At 37.5% G+C, this 17,990-nt stretch overlaps 1 protein-coding gene across 2 annotated transcripts; it reads left to right on the top strand.

Annotated features, from left to right (window-relative positions):
• Window positions 1-1,150: 1,150 nt before the first annotated feature.
• Window positions 1,151-17,851, top strand: LOC122842628 (protein phosphatase 1 regulatory subunit 1B-like). 2 transcript variants are annotated; one of them, XM_044136670.1, is made up of 6 exons: window positions 1,151-1,486; window positions 3,624-3,681; window positions 4,696-4,733; window positions 5,409-5,463; window positions 9,776-9,979; window positions 14,088-17,851. In XM_044136670.1, exons 1-6 carry the CDS (start codon window positions 1,298-1,300, stop codon window positions 14,141-14,143), a joined length of 600 nt encoding a protein of 199 aa, XP_043992605.1. In that variant the 5' UTR covers window positions 1,151-1,297; the 3' UTR covers window positions 14,144-17,851. The 2 variants fall into 2 exon arrangements, with proteins under 2 accessions (XP_043992605.1, XP_043992606.1); XM_044136671.1 differs by lacking the exon at window positions 14,088-17,851 and adding an exon at window positions 11,496-12,027 and having other exon boundaries at window positions 1,231-1,486.
• Window positions 17,852-17,990: the final 139 nt, after the last annotated feature.

Genomic DNA, 17,990 nt, shown 5'->3' on the forward strand with positions numbered 1-17,990 from the left:
ATTACTCATAATCCAGCATTGGAATCATAATCAATCAAAATGAAGTCTATTTCCTGATCATTTATTTATGGGGGTGGAGGGAGTCAAAACAATAAGAAAGAGGAAAACGGCAGATTTTCTGATCAGTCACTCAACATTCAGGTTTTTTTCCTTTGATCATATGCTGTGTTCCTGTTGTACTCAGAACTGGGAAATTCTGACTTCCCAGTCCAAAAAGTCAACTGGAACACCCACCTACGTGTTCTTACTGTTATGACCTGTAAGGACTTTTGGTTCCAATATGGCCACTCTTCACTTCAACAGCAGTAAAATGTAACAGAAACAGGTTTATTATACACATAAGACTGTGTCTGAAATCAATGTAACTGTAAACTGAAAAATTAAAAGTGACATTTACTTATTGGAAAGTAAAGTTTGAAATGTTGTTTGTATCAAACCATTTTTATGGCCGTCTCTTCAAGGTTCCCAACGTGTAACCTTGACAACGAGTAAAGAGAAGTTTTTGTTTTAGAGTCTAACATATAAATTACTATTTAAAGTTAGTTCAATCATTTTGAACATCTCCAGAACCTCTAAATGAGCAAAATAAAAATCATCCATATGTATGCAGACATGTGGATGAGCATTTCAACACAAGGTCAGACAAACATGAATGTGTTTGTTTGAACATCCTGAGGCACCGTCAGCATGGAGCAGCAGGCTGAGAGCCTCCACCCTGCAGACAGCAGTGTGTGAATGTGTGTGAGCTCAGGCTGTTTGTGGATTGAATTGAACTCACTTGGCTTTCAGTCCACTGGAATACCCTGAAAAAAAAAACTGGATTTATTTCAGCTGAGTGTAAATAGATTTTAATCACACGGCTTGTCTATTTCTACTTTGTCGTAAGGTGACTGTCGATCACTGGCACCTGCTTAACAAGATCCTCTGAACTGAACTGAATTATATTATTAGCCAGAACTTCTCTAGCGCCTCCTGTAGGTCAGTGTTGGAATCTAAGCGATGTCTCTGCTAATAATATCAGCTTTGTTTCTAATTTAAGCAAATGTTCCAAGATGGATGCTTGTTGTTATCGTCACATGATCTCTCCCATCATAAAAATCAATGCCATACTCATAACTGATTAAGGGCTGCAGCTTTGACTGAGGACAATAAAAGCAGCAGGAAGATGTAAACATGAGCTGCTGCTGAACGTCACAAGACAGCAACACAGTTTCTCGTTGTTTCAGATGGTGGTTTGGAAAATGGTGCAATGCCTTGGCCGCCGTTCCCATCCCTCTAAGTCTGTCAATTAGTGATAATGGACCCCATCGGCAGAGAGAGGCCACTCCCTCGCTCCTTCTACCCTCCCTCCTTCACACTTTCTCTCTCTCTGCCCGTCTTTCTTTCTACCTCTCAGTCAGTAGTAATGGAGCCCAGCAGTCCAAAGAAGATCCAGTTTGCTGTGCCTCCCCTGCAGGGACAGATTGACCCACAGGCTGCTGAACATGTGAGTTTCTTTGCATGTTTTCTGATGTTTGCTGGGGGCAGCAGAGGGTTCATCCACATGAAGCGCTGAATGAAGCTGCTTCATACAGAGTCTTGTCTGGAATTTTGTGTGTGGGTGCAGAGCAGCAAGTAGTGCTATGACAACGGATATTTGTGCGACTGAGTGTAGTTTTGTTTGTAAGCTTTGCAAGCTGGTGTGTGTTTATGCCCATTTCTAGAAGATTTAAATATTTCCACCAAAGTCCTGAGTAATTTTAATCTTCTCTGTGCTGATTTTATTCTGCTGCTTCCTCCCAACTCAATCAGTCTCCCTTGTTTTCCTTCCATGGAGACGCGGAAAGGTTAATCCACAAGATTAATACCATATTTACTCCAGATGGTTTACCTCTTTGTTGAGTAAACAGGAACTCTCTAAGTGTAGAAATCTGGCGGAGGAGCTGAAAAGGCCGAACATTGTGTAATATTCCTTTAGCTTGCATGTGATTGGAGGCTCCAGAAGGAAGGAACAGAAGCTGCTCTTTCATAAATCCTAAAACGTTATGAGTTTAAACTGGCGGCCCTCGTTTGGAGGCCGGACGCCATCAGAGTTTAGAGTCCTGCTGTGGTTGTATTAGGGGGCCACCGGCAACATGTCCACCAGGTTTTAAAAGCTTGGGCATTTTGTCTGACCTTTATAATTAACTCTTATAGTGGTGTGGGTGTGTGTGTGTGTGTGTGTAAGCCAAACCTGGTCTTTACATTAATGTGTCACCAGATGAGGCAGTTTAGTGGCTTAACAAATCAAAAAAGCATTGAATGGAATCAGATGGAGAAATTGTTGTAACTTCATCTGTGTTTTCATCAGGGTTCTGAAATGATCGTATGAGGGTAAAATAACCTAAACAAACTAAAAAACAACTTTTCATTCGTAAATCTTTAGGGAACATGATATTCTAAATGTATCAAATATTTATTAACTGTAAGGTCTTCAGTCAGTAGACTTTATATGTGCTGAGTTTCTGTTCATAAAGCTAATTTCTGACAAAACATGATAACTGTGTTAACATACAGATATTGAATATATTTATTGGTTCTGCTGGAAGGGATGATCAAAAAGCCTTACAATAAAAATCTAAATCATTTTGTTGCGAGATTATCCATTTTTTATGTTGTATTAGCTCATTTCCTGTCTCAATCATGACATTCCCATCAGATCTCAACAAGATGGATCTCATGTCTCTTTGTTGGACAGTCAGAGATTTTGTTGCAGTGAATTGTTGGCGTTCTGAGGTCACATTGACATTAACGTGTTCTAATTGCTGCGTACTTCAACCGACTCCATTTTCCATCAAATCGGATTGAAAAACAATCTGGTGTGTTTTGAGCCTGAGACAGGAAGTGAGACACGGATCTGCTTTGGGGGAAAAATACAAAAATTACTCGTGAAAAAAAGCAGAGTCCTTCTGTACTGGGTACAAAATGAAAGAGTGATCTTATCGCCAGACCGACTTGTGTTTCCAGTTCCTGGTACACACTCTCATGTGAAAACTTATTCTGGTGAGTCCAGTAGTTTGTAGACTGACTGTCATGTTAAAACCTTCATGGTTGGAGTTGGGATTGGATTCATGTCAGTACAGTACAGGTCGCTGTGCTATTCTGTCTGTTTACATTGTGGAAGAGGTCCGGACCGCTGACCTGGACCACCCCATTGCTGAAACCCCTTCAGTCGTTCGTCTTCAGGTTCAACCGTACGAAACAGTCAGGGTGAAAAACGTCCAACCGTTTTTCAGTCGGTTGGGCAACTGAAAAACATCAGTGCCTGCAAAAACCATGAGACGTCTGTCATGGTACCAGTACGATGTTAACGTTTGGGGTTAACTTCACCTGTCAGTGAGTCCAGCTGGCAGTGGAAACTCTTTACTGAAGACAGCAGGCTAGAAAATAGTGATCTGATCCAACTCATGACTGGAATAAATTCACTCAACTTAAAGGTTAGAGGTTTATAAATGTTAGGGGTGAAATTCTGCTGCTGCAATAAAAGAAATGTTTTTTTTTTTTAACTAATGTATTTGCCATCTGAATATTCGAAAGCAATGTTTTTCCAGCTCAACTTGTGTTTGATTTCATTAAGTTTTACTTGTATTGTGTGTTGGCCTCAGATCCGCCGCAGGAGACCGACCCCGGCCACCCTGCAGATCTACAGACAACCTGGGACAGGTGAGGAAACACAGGGAGGGAGATGGAGGGAGCTGGAGGGAGATGGAGGGAGCTGGAGGGAGACGGAGCGGCAGCTGCAATAATGGAAGCTTTATTAGATTACTTTCTGTAAAGTGATCCGAGCGTCCAGGCTGGACGGATGGACGCAGAACCAGGCGCTCAGCTCCTGTAAATCCTTCCACAGATGAAATAATCTGCCTGATTTCACTCAGAGGTTCAGGTTCCAGACAACTGCTAGCTTGAGTCTTCAACATGAACGACATAAAAAATGAACCCAAAGGAGCTCCAGAGCCAAAGACTGGAATGTATCTCAGTTTTCGCCTTGTTATTTCAAAGAGACGCATTTTTAACTCCTTCAGTTCTCCTGCTGGCAGCTGGAACAACAAAGAACTTTGTTTAAAACATGTATCTCATTTAAAAAGAATGAAACCTTTTAGTGTTTAGGATTTTTGTTTTAGGATTTAGGTCTATTTAATATTTAGATTTGGATAAATCTATCCATTTTATTTTTCGTACTTTTAAAATTAGACAAAAACAACTAAAAGTGCACAAAATTCCACTAAAATACCTTGTTGCTTTAATATATTAATGAATACAGTTTTGTTCTTTTTGACTGACACTCAGTGTCATTTTCATACTAAATATTGATAAAAAGGAGCTCCATCAGCAAAGGTCAAATGTGACATTTAAACATCATTTGTAACTTTTCCTCTAAATGAACTTGTCCTTTAAACATTTCACTGTTTTCTGTCTTTCTTTATTTTCCCGTATCAAAAATACCTCAAATGTGAGGAAATGAAGGTCAGTTTTTGAATCATCAAGTCCTGGAAGTTCTACAACAGAACTTTATGGAAACCTTGATTTAAAAGGCCGTTAACCAGAATAGTAAACCACAACTTTCAACAACAATCAGACAAAATGACGCGGAAAATGTGGAGAACAACAACAGATCAGAGTAAAATCTGTTACTGATCGGTTTGAATGTGAACCACTGACTGCTTGTCTCTCCTGCAGATGTTGGAGATCAACAAAACACCAGCGGGGAGCCACAGGTTTGGAAAAAAGCTTGTAATGACACACACACACACACACACACACACACACGCACACACACGCACACACACACTGTCACATTAGAAGCAGCACAGAGCTGCTGGAAGCCGGAGGTCCGTCTGAGGGGAACACACTCAGACTACGACTACAGCTCACACTGAAACTAAGTCTGTAATCTGTCCTGATTAACAAGTAATCCCAGCTAAATCTGACCAGAAAACTGAACCTAAAAAATATACATAATCATAGTTACTTCTAGATTTAACATGGTAGTATTTCTGTTTTCTTTTCAATTTGTTCATTAAACTGCAGCCTAAAAACTGCATTGTGCATTTCTTCAGATTATCTTTATTTGATGTTAACTCCTAAAATACTAAAGAAATCATTTATAATGAGGGAAGCACATCTTTTGAATGATTAGAGTCGTGATTTTTTTTTTTTTTTTTTACTGTCATACTGAGTTTCTTCAAATGTTGAATCAACTCACATATGAGATTTTTACACAGTTAAAGCCTCACAGCAGCATGTGGAAACAAATAACTGCAGAGTAGATTTCCCTCTAAATTCATTTTACACACAGTATTTATGAGCTCACAGTCAGAATTAGTTTTCTCTTTCTTACCAACATATTGATTCTTTGGGATTCTCAGTAGTTCTGGGGTTTTGTCTTGCAGGCGTCAGACGCCGCTCAGAGGAAGCAGAGCACATACGCCCCCCCATCAATGAAAGGTAAACGCTTCTATCCTGACTTCATATCGGTTAGAAAAGTTCAACATTCCTATAAAAATGAATGAAAACCATTTTGACTCGAGGAAAGTCTTCTGGTTTATTTTAAAGTTTTTTCGCTGATCATTAAAGGGGCTGAATGAAAATAACAGATGTTGTAAATGCGGGTGCACTGATAAATCACCCCCTGGTTTCCTTAAAGCTGCAGTGTATAACTTTAATAGAACAATTTTTTTTTTTACATATTTTTTTAAACTCACCATGTTGTGCCGGTATGGTATGAGAGATGATCTGTGAAAAAAACTGAGATGCTCTACCTTCTCCCAGTGCTAACTAAAAACCACCAATCAGAGCCAGGAGGCGGGTCTTTGCACTGTCAATCACACTCCATGTGGCGCTGCTCATCCTCCTGTCCCCACAACGCTGCAGCTAGCAGTCTGTCCTGAATGCTAAGGCGAGTTAGAACAGCCACTGGTGACGACAGATTAACGGTTTTCCTGTAACAGTAAATTGTTTCTCCACCATTAACACATTGAGTAGCGTGTTCATGAGCATGATTGGCAGCACTAAGACCCTCCTCATGGCTGTGACTGATTGGTTTTGGTTGGGAGTGATGCAAAAGTAGCTCAGGATCAATCTTTTCACAGACTACCTGTCTCCTCACATGGTGAAAAATGTAACAAAATGGTTTTTTTTTATAAAAGTTACATACCGCTGCTTTAATCTTAGGCTGATACATGTGAAACCGATCTGAAAAGCTCTACATACATGTCTGAACATGTGCAGTTAACAATAGTCACCTCACTGCTCCCAACTTGGCAACTGTTTTACTATATTTAGTAGATTTTCAGACCCAAAAAAAATTGGTATTTGCCAAAATCAGCATTGGCAGGTCAGGCTTTTTAAAGATTCGATTGGTGTGCGGTGCCTCCAGAGAGGGAATGGACTGAGAATGGAACTCAGGAACAAAACCATCAAACCCAAACAGCCCACACTGCTCACAACCTTTTCTCTACTCTTTCTTTCGTTCTTTCTTCCTTCCTTCCTTTCTTTCTTTCAGGCTCATTTTGCTGTTTCTCTCAGGTTTCTTTGTAAAAGTAGTTTGATAAGTTAGCGCCTCGATTGTATAGAAATCTTACTTTACTTAGTATTAATCAGGTCTCTTTGTGTTATTCCATTTTCAGATTCACTTTTAAAAACCTAACCAAAGACTGGGTCTATGAATTAGCTTTTATTTAATTAGCATTTAGCTTAGCCTACAGACTGGACAATGGTTTCTGTTAAATCTAACATTGCTTTTATGTCTTGTTCCTGATTAAATACATTTGTGGTAATAATAAAGCACTTGGGAAATCTAATAAAAACATAACCAGATTTTGTCTTAGAAACTTGTGCAGGCCTGATTGTTGTCCAACTGATATTAGGTCTACTTGTGCCATAATTTAGTAACAGAATGATAAAATTTTTTGATACTGAAACATGTTATTTATTACTGCCTGTTTAGAATCTGCTTAGTTGTATTTCAGCTAATATACCTGATGGTTTCCTTCCTGTTTGGTTGTGTTTTCCTTTCTGTTTTCTGTTTTCTGCTTTTTCCACTTGTTTTCATAGTTTCTGTTTTTTCTGACTGGATTCGATTTCTTTTTTCTTTTCTTTTTTTAGCCTCTGGTCTTGTTGTCAGTGGAGTCCAGTTGGTGGTGTGATGCTGGGGAGGAACACATTTCATAACCACACAATTTATGTAATATTCTGGTAACACCATGATGTGAGGTAAATGTGCGTTACCATAAAATAGGAGGTGGTGTGTGGAGACAGAGAGGGAGCAGCATAGCTCTCCAGACTTTTATTCAACCTTTACGTTAACAGACCAGAACCGTCTCAGGCCTTGCTAAAAAAAAAAACCCAAACAAACAAAAAAAAAAGAAAACAACAAAGGAGAAAGAAACAGCTCCTCTTAAAGGCACAGCACAAATCCTTAGGTATAGATCAGCTTTAGTAAGTAATCCATCTTGTATGTAACCACTTGAATTGAAAAGGAAAAAAATAAATCATCTTACATTATTATTAAAACTGAAGTCACTATTTTTGTAAAACCACTTCCAGGTTCTAGCAGCTAGAAACTGAACCTTTAGTCCAGCACAACAGCTCAAACTCACAGAGGCTGGATTTTTATTTGCCTCACATTCTCATTTGGATTTAGATCATTACTTTGACTTATGAACACATAACTGCAACTGAGTGGGAAAACACTGAATTGTGGTGTTTCTCAAATGGAAACACTGCAATTGAGAAGTTCTGTTTTTTTTGTGTTACATTGGAGTCAGATTTGTAAAGAAAACGCGGCTACTATTGGACAACCCCTTCCGTCTGTAGATTTGTAAAAGTTGTGAAATATTCCCCCAGAAGAGATTCATCAAAGTATTTGTGGAAATCGTGTAATTTTCACAATCTTTCACCAATTTCTGTGGGGCTATTGCACAAAACCCCGATAATAAAGCATAGAAATGTGTGGTCGTATTATGACTAAATGTAGAAGAGAACAAAAGCATCAGAATATTTCTACAAGGCAGTGCAGCTCCTCACTGTTGGTATTCTTGGCTCTACGTTTGCGCAGTGAGAACATCAGTTTTATCACTTTTCAAAAAGCTTCAGCTCATCTAATGGCAACAAAACAATGCAAAGTGCACCTGTATGATGGCTCAGCCGTGAATAATTCATCAAACAGTTTCTTGCAGCAAAGCAGAATCAGAATCACTTCCTGCAGTGAAGTTTGAAGGAGGTCAAGTAAAAATGTTTTCTCTAATACATTTAACATAAACTGCTTGTTGGAAAAAGTGAATGTTCAAAAAAAAAAAAAAAAAAAAACGAGGGGAAAGAAGATGCGCAATACATGATTACACGTAACGAGCGCTGACTCGATTCTGGGAAGAGTTGGAGTGTAAAAGCTTTTCTTTAATCGATCCCAGCCGGGTGAATCTGCTAAAAGCCTCCTGAGTGACTGCCAACGCACCAAACACTCAGCAAGACCTGGACTGGATCACAGCGCAGAGACACAGGAGGAGGAGGGATTAGGAGCCACACATTTTTCTCTCTTGTGTGGTTAGTATGATAGTAATGTTTTTAAAGTGGGGATACACAGATACACTTTTTTCTCTTCCGATAGCAATACTGGTCCCGATTTCTGAGGTCTAGTATCAGCCGACACTATCCATCCATCCATCCATCCATCCATCCATTTCCTATTCATCCTTTGTCCCTAATGGGGTCGGGAGGGTTTCTGGTGCCTATCCCCAGCTAACGTTCCGGGCGAGAGGCGGGTTCACCCTGGACAGGTCACCAGTCTGTCGCAGGGCAACACAGAAAACAGACAGGACAAACAACCATTCACACACACACTCACACCTAGGGAGAATTTAGAGAACAATTAACCTGACAGTCTTGTTTTTGGACTGTGGGAGGAAGCCGGAGAACCCGGAGAGAACCCACCATGCACAGGGAGAACATGCAAACTCCATGCAGAAAGACCCCGGACCGGGAATCGAACCCAGAACCTTCTTGCTGCAAGGCAACAGCTCTACCAATTGCGCCACTGTGCAGCCCTCAGCCGACACTAATACAGAAAAAAAGTGCAGAATTAACTTAAAACGTTTCTTTGTTTTGAAACACAGACATAAATGAACTGAATTACAAATTTATTTAATAACTCTGCACCGGTACAGCACACTGACATACACCAACAGCTTCACAAGCCTGGTCAAACAAGAAACAATAAATAAAAACAACAGGAGTATAGCAGTTAATCCAAAATTCATAATAAATAAACTGAAACTGACAGAAACAATATTTTGACTACCTTGTAAAATCAACTAACAGACCTTTTGAGTGCCGTAGTTCAGAAAGAGCTATTAGGAATTGTTAATATTATGTAAATTAAATAATAAAGCATGATGCTGCTTGGAGCACAAAGCACAGAGTTATATTGAATAGATCTGCTCTCATAGATCAGGCATGATATTGATATCGGATCAGTGTATCTCTATTGCAGACTGCAAAACTGCAGCGTTTTCTACAAGTGCTAAAAATCCAGAGAGATGTAAACCTCTGGATTGGAACCCGGAAACTTAGAATATTTATGGTCTAACCAACACACTGGACTACTGGACTCTTGTATTTTTCCCTTTTTTCAGTTAGAATCTTTACTTATCATTTTATAGTTTTTTTCCCCCCTAGTTTTCTTAAAAAGACTGCTTTCATTTTGCAGCATTGCACCTGTAGTTCAAATGTCTCTCCACTAGAGGTGCTGTTTTCTCCTCAGACCTTGGGCTGGGGGTGGAGCAACATCTCCTGGGGGAGGGGCTCAGTGAAACAGACAGCCAGCTGAGCCCAATCACAGCGCAACTGTATGCCACTGGTTCCATGTGGGCCAATCACAATCAGCCAGAGGAAGCCAATGGAAATGAGGCGTGTTTGCTGTTAACCAATCAGGAGAGAGGCGTGGCAGAGAGCAACAGCTCAGGCGGTAAACTGTTTCTTAGATCAAGTTTTTTTTATATATATATATATATATAAATTGTAATGTTATAGACTAATTTGATTGATATACTTTGCATAATGTACTTTAGACAGAATTATTGTCTGAAAAATTGGCCTCAAGTAAAAATGAAAAGAAGTGCAAATATAAACTCAAACTGGGTGTTTGAAAAATGTACTGTTAACTGACTAAAACAGATACAACACAGTTAATCTTTTGAGAATAATTTTTTTTAAAGTTACAATTTAACAAAATAAATACAGAAAAAATTCTCAAAGTCAGAGCTACAACTGTGCAGTTCTGTTTATTCATGAGGTGCCAGTTCACACATGTTATCTAATATTTATTCAATTTTACAGAATCCAATTCTGCTATTATTATTTTTCATTACTATTTAATGCAAAAGAACAAAGTTGTAATCAGTTATTAGTACGTTTTTGGTCCTTTTTTATATTTAAAATATGTTCCTCTGCTCAGTCTCACTGGTCTCATCTTGAAAAAACTTAATTTATTAGAAGAAAAAACATACATTGTTTCATAAATAAGCATTTTTATATAGTAAATCTTTACCAATATGACAAGATTTTACTCCCATTTCCACTTTAAAACAATTTGATTTTCATTTAGCTAGTGTCAAGTCACTGCATGGTTGCAGTTTTTCTGTTTTCTCAGTTATCTTTACTTATCCAAATCATATCATCATTCATGTTTTCATTTTATTCACATGAACTGTAACTTCTGCTTCCTTGGTTTCTTTCCAAAGTGAAGATACAATGTTCCAGTTCTGGAAGAATTTGTCGGTCACTTGTGATTCGCTCTGTCAAAGCAGCTCTTATCAGCTGCAGGAGATTGTTTTTCTCTCTGGTGTGTAGAGCGAGATAGAGCCACGTAAACCAAAACAAAAAAAAAGGCCTCTAATGTTTGTAAACATCAAATTTATTTTACAAAAGCTATAAAATCTACACTTGCAAGCAAACATTTGATATTTAGATTATACGACAGAGTATTATGACCATACTAAGAAAAAATAAAAATGTAAAAATGAAATTATGAGAATATAGTCATAATATTAGGGGACTAAAGTCAAATCTTATGAATTTATTCTTTTAACACTAAGAGTTTATTATATCATTTCGACTTTACTCTTGTATGACATTTTGTAATACTATAATAATTCTCACAATACTATGAATTCATTCTTCTAATACAAAGACTTTTTCTTTTTATTTGAACTTTACCCTCATATAACTATACTCTGGTAATTTTATGATTTTACTCTTCTATGACTGTATGTCATGACTTTATTCTTGTAATAGCCTTTGCCTTTGTTTTGATCCTTTTAATGTTTCATTTTCTTCGTGTGACCATAATACTCTGTCGTAACATTAAAAAGCCAAGTCGTTCTGTTTAGTGTTTCCTGATAAAACTCTACTGCTGGTTCTAACTCTGTCTTTCCCTGTGGGTTTCTCCTTCTCTTGTGGTTTTTTGCACGTTTCCCTCTCAGATTTGTCCATCACCAAAGCTAAAGACGCGCCCAGCCCCGACTCCATCTCCCGATAGCTGCTGCTGCTTCGTCTAACATCACTTCTGTCCTTTTGTGTCTCATTAACCAACTGTTCTCCTGTCTGCTTCCCGCTTATTCCAATACTGCTCTACTTTGCTAATATCCAGCACTTAATTACTACTTTGATTATTTATTTATTTATTTATTGGTTTGATTGGGTCAGTCTGAATTTTTAAAATGTGGCTGTGAATAAATCAATATTAAGGGCAAACAAATGTCTGAGTGTCATCTTCTTAAACAATAAGGCAGATTTAAGTCCTCTATTTTTAGAATAATATGAAAAAAGTTTGGATGAAATTGAAATGTTCTAATGTTCCACTGTTATTCCTTGAAATGATGTAAACAAACCCAAGCTATGAGAGGTTCCCCCATCAGGGACGGTACCGGCCGACTGAGACCCAGTGTTCATGTTGCTGCATTAGCAGCTGAAATAACTTCAATGTTTTTCTAAAGAAGAGTGTATGGAGAACAAGAGAAAACCCCCCCCACCCCCCCACTGTTTCTTCTAGTAGACATGGGCCCCAAAATACTGAACAACCTCAGGAACAAAGTCCTCCAAAAATGCAAAAGAAAATAAATTTATCAGAGATCTGACCAGTTTGTGTTTCATCTTCCACTCAAAGAATGACAAAAACCTGTCTTCAGTTACTCGTATGTTGTCATTTGTTGTCTTTTATGCTATCTGTACATCTGGACATGTTTGTTTTGTTTTTGTTTTTTTTGTTTGTTTTTTTTATTTTCATCTAAATTTTGACCTTGATTCCAAGAAAACACACAAAGAATTGTTGACTGGATCTGTGTTTGTGGGATCACAATGAATGCAAGTTAAAAAGTTCCTCGTTTATACCTAGAGAGATTTTCTTGAGAGAGAGATGTCTTGTCTAATAAGGTTTAGTTGAATTTCTCATGCTTGGAGTTGATCGGAGATCCTCCATGTCGTCTGCTTCCTGGATGTGACCAGGACATCCAGGAGTAAGAGAGAGGCTTGCTAATGTGAGATGTGTGTAAACAAGTTGTAGCTTCCTCAAGTCTGGCCTAATTTCCCAGAATGTTTAGAAAATCATTCAGTTTGTCTTAATTAACATAGCCTGCTATTGGCAGTAAAATAAGAAGTGACTTGTCTGAGCTACTTGTATTGCTTTATCGTCCACTGGTGGACCTCCCACATATGAGAAACATGTTCTTTCAACAGCTGTAAAACTGATACTGGGTATTGCCTGGGATCCAAAGAATCATCCAAATCTGATGGACAAACATTTATTGCCTTTGTTGGTTCCTTCTAAAGGTCCCACATATTTGGCCTTATTCAGTCCACGGAGGTCTGCGTGTATTCGAAGCAGACTCAAAGCGGATGTCCGCTTGGCATCTCCGTGCAAAAATACATTTTTATGACTGCATATGTGTAGCCAGTGTCACACAGTACATGTGACACCGAGCTGATACAGTTGAGAATCTATTCACCCAGTGGTGAGAACGCGCAGCGTGACCGCCATTCTCTCTTCCATGCTGACACGTGTGCGAAGGCTGCCCTGATGGAGAAACAAACAGGGTGCCCAAATGGCTCAAATTTGCTAAATCTGTAGGTTTAGTGCTCTTGACTTCAAAATCCCAACCATGGGTGCAGAAAGTCAATGCAGCTCATAGATTATGCACTTCATGACTCATATCATGTGGGAGCCTGAAGACCAACAAGTTCAAAGAAATGAAAAGCTGGACTGTAATCCTCCTTGATTGTCAACAGCCTTATGTCTCATTTTCACTGAGCGGTTCGGCAGAGTTTGGAATGATACGCTATTTTGTTTGCTGACATTGTAAAAGCAGCCCGAATGTTGTGTGACCAATAACTCAACAGTCCTTGGACTCCTACAGTTCAGAGGACAATTGTAATGTGGTTAGGGTGGAGCTACTGGTATTACACCACACTGTCTGTTGACTCAACAGAAAAACTTCACAACCTGGAGGCATACTAGTCAATCACGTTGCTATGTTAGGTGTGTGTGTGTGTGTTGAAAAAAATCCAGATTAAGGAGAGAACTTTTGTTTAATGAAATACTTCAATTAGAAGCCTGCTCAACAGCAGAAGACATTTTTAGTGTTGGCCATAGTTGTTAGCTTGGTTTGTTACTTGTATTGCTTATCAATAGATATGGGTAACTGTAAAATAATTCGTTTACATTTTGATTCTCTTTACTACATTTGTATGAAAATAAATCTTTACACAGATTTAAATTAGACTCCTGACCTTTTTGTTGAATTGAATTGTTAAATGAGAAGGAAACAACTGAAAATTCACCACATTTACTCAAGTCTTGTTTAAATTTCACATTGTTTTATCTGCATAAGTTGAACATAAAAAAATGATGCATTTCACATTTCAAACTGAATTGTTGAAATAAATTAACTTTTTGATGATATTCTAGTTAGCTAAGATGCGAAGTAAATGCATCATCTCATCAGGGTAGAAGACTGGGCTGAACTGAATGGAGGAAAAATTTTTCTAGTGATGGTGACTGTTTCTTTTTTTTAATGAAGGTAAACTGGAAAGAACTGTACCTGAGGAAGAAGAGGGAGCCATCAGGGATGACTGATCACCACCAGCAGCAAAGACACTTCAGCACAGAAGAAGCAGGCATAGATCTTGAAGCTTGGAAACATCAAGATGAACGCCTACATCAAATCAAATATAGTACTAACATGACAGGGAATCTATCAGAGTGATAGCTCACACAGTGTTACAAGAGAAAATCTTTTTTTTTTTTTTATGTGAGCATGTAAACAAACTGTACCTGCTGAAGTATCTCACCATCATGTTCTACACACAAACTATCAGTTTACACACTTATTGTTCCAACCCTTCCATCTGTATCAGTCAGCTTATTCTGAGAGACAGCACACAATCAAAATGGTGTACTGCTTCTATTCACCCTTTCTATTCTTACATTGTGAATTGTTTCATTTCTAATCTATATGACAATTAGGCAAATACCATTTAAAAAGTGACGGAAAAGAATTTGAGGCTGTAAGTTTACAGCTTTTAGACTTTCCTTAAGTTTAGGATATAAAGTGTGCAGTTTTAATTGTTTGCCAATTAGCTGCTTTCTACAACGGGATAGTCACATTAGCTAGCTATAGCAGTTAGCTAAACTTACAAAGGTCAAAGATTTGAAAGAAATTTAGAAAATAATTCTTCAACTGATAAAATATTAATATTTTCATTTTATGTATAAGAAACAGAAACCGTAAAAAGCTTAATGAAAATAGACACTTAAAAATGTTTTTCTCCCACTTCCAGTTTTAATGACACATTAGCTTGAGCTAATATTAGTTTAATTAGCAGGGAGAGTGGGGTAAAATGAGCCTTTTTTTCGTTTTACTTATGTTGTTATCTAGGCATGTACAAATGACATGTGACTGTAACAAAAATGCTTATCTTTATTTCAGGATGTCTTCTTTCAGCTGAAATGCAAAGTATCACATGAGGAAAAAATTGGTCCTGTGGTTCTATTTGTCCTGGTAAACTGGTATTTGTCCTGGTAACCTGACCGCCTCCAGAAGCTCCAGTCTAGAACTTCCTACCAACACAGCAATTTTCTTCCCAGAATTTAGGGACAGAGATTCTGTTTGTCTCTGCTAATTCAAAAGGTAATTTATAACATTTTTAAAGTCAGGCTATGAAAGCAGTGTGGGCTACCTTAGCCTAGCTTAGCAAATCAAATGTATGCCATACATGTAGATGATTTCCCATCTACGTGTGTGATGTGCATTTTAAGAGCTAGGCAAATTTGCTCTCAAGTCCTTACAGCTGAAATGTTAAGCAAAAATTTACGTTGACATTCAAAACGCCTTTTTTTTTAAGAAAAAGAAAAAATAACTAAAACTAACAAATTTGTCACACCTAAAAGATACTTTAGTAAAATAAACAAAGTGGTCAGACCTTAACAGGAAATGAATCTGTAAATGAGTGTTTGAAATATGAAAAGGAAAGATACATATCAATTAGATTGGGATTTGGGTCACGTTTCAAAAATACTGTATTTAGCCCCATTTAATGAATGGAAACATCAAAGTCTGCTGTTGAGTGAAAGCCACCGATGTTTGTGTTCTGACTTACTATGAAACTAGAATGAATGAAAATGTGATTCATAAAAGACTCAGTTTATGTTGTATCTAACATTTCTATTTTAAGGTTTTTATTTGTAAGCATATGCCATACATGTAGATGATTTCCCATCTACACTTTTTTTTAATACTTCTAAAAAAAAAAAAAAGTATTTTTTTTCCAACCGACTGTCCTGGATAATTTCTACCATTCTTAAATTGGTGTTGGGGTCGTACTTTGGGAAACCCTGCTGTCGTGTTTTCTAATTCAGATAAGATGAACAATATGTTATCATATTGTACCTTTGCTATTTCTACATCAGGCAGTGATATTTAACTGACTCAATGTTTTTACACAAACTATTTTTAATAAGAGCTGATTCACCAAGATAATATTTTGAACATACAATGTACAAGCGCTGTTTTTGCGTCTTAGTAAGAGTTTCAATAGAGTGCCCCCTGCTGGTTTCTGCCAGACAGCAGGGCTCTTTCTGGGTTGGATTAGTTTTTAGCTCTATTTTTTTTTGTACCCAGGGTGTAGCTACACTCTTCCGCAGAGATATGTACCATCTGCAAATGGTTTTATAGTTTTTATTTGAAAGAAACTAACATGCAAGAGTGAAAACAAAAATGCTCAAAATGAGTTTTGGCAATCATCAAAAGTGTTGTTTTGGTGGATTTGTGTTGAATTTTTTTTTTCTTTTTTAATTTATTTTTGGTTTCTTCTGACAATACATAAATTTGATGTTTTCAAGTTAAAACGTTAACAAGTCAGACTGACAACAGACTGTAGTCTGTGGAGGAAGCTACACATTAGGGTGATGGTGGTGAGACACTTTCCCACATTAAACCTGGAAACTCCTCACCAAACATGCATTGAGTCAGAATACAAGTTAAAACAAGTTAGAAACATGAACTATTTGTGTTCAGCTGGAAGTGGCTGTTTTCTCTCATTTAATAATTTAATGTGGTAAAAATTCATGAAACATTTGATTCAAGCTCTTCAAGTAGCCTGTAAACGTGATGAAATGAATCACATTTTTAAGTAATAATTTGATATTTAAAATATTTCAGGTAATAAACATACATGTAATGAAAGATTATATTTTTAAAGAAATAAGTTATGTGATTAAAGTAAACAATTATATAATCAGAAATTTTGCAGTAAACATTTAATGTAAACAATCAAACCAGATGAAAGAGCCCGTCTTTAAACATTTAATGTGTAACTACACAGTTTAGAGTAAACAATAAAGGTGAAAGTTATGAAATAGATCACACTAAGGAAATATTTGTTGTATTTAACATATTTCAGGTAAGAAGTGAACATGTAATGAAATAGATCCTGTCCTAGAATTTGATATAATTTAACATTACAGGTAACAAATGTGATGATCATATGAGGTAATACATTTTATGAACATTTTCAAAATATAAAATTAGTTAAAAAAGTAAAAGGGTCAAAATGTAATAAAGATGAGTGTGCTTCATCTACAATTTCACACTGATTTTGATTTAATGGGGCACAGGATTTGGAAGCTATTGAAGAAAACATTATTTAATATTAAAGTTACTTAAAATATCGAATATGACTTTAAATTTTAATAGAGGATATTATGCCTCGTGTAATAGCATGGATTATCACTTTTTGTATCAGTTGGTCACAAGTCAAGGCATTTATTTACAGGAGTGTTTGGTTCGGAAATTGACGGTCCCCAAGTGAACCTCATAGCGCTAGAGAACAGCTGGCCGGAATTAGCGTTCATAAATCGGATCTACCTTGAGCTAAACGCCCCTTACTGCGCGGAGCGCGGATATCCAATATCCAACTTGAAAACAACTTCACTGCGGTCGGTAACACAATGAAAACGCCGAAATAGTTTGTTTTGGTATGTGGCCTTTAAAGATGGCGCCGAGCGACTGCGCAAGACGTAAACGCAGTGGCGCTGGGTCCAAAGCGCTATAGAACAGAATATAATAGAATATACTTTATGTACTTAAAGGTTGGACACACAAGCAGCTGCCATTAACACTCCACAAATACTCTCTGGTGTCAAACATACCCTACCAGCCATGTGCAATACAATGCACTCGTGTCAAAGTGTATCCAAATCAAAGATTCCTTCTGGATGATTAACTGTTTTTAATCACTACATATTTTGTACTTACCTCTGCTCTACAGGTCAGTACATCCATCAGAAACCACTGCTGTTATGAGCAGCACCGAGTGTCGAGCTAAGATCACAGGACGGTTAAAAGGTTAATATGCTGTTTGTACGAGGACAAACAGCATATATATATATATATAGAGATAGATATATATATATATATATATAT

This window comes from Gambusia affinis, linkage group LG13 (assembly GCF_019740435.1).
Source record: "Gambusia affinis linkage group LG13, SWU_Gaff_1.0, whole genome shotgun sequence".
NCBI lineage: Eukaryota > Metazoa > Chordata > Actinopteri > Cyprinodontiformes > Poeciliidae > Gambusia > Gambusia affinis.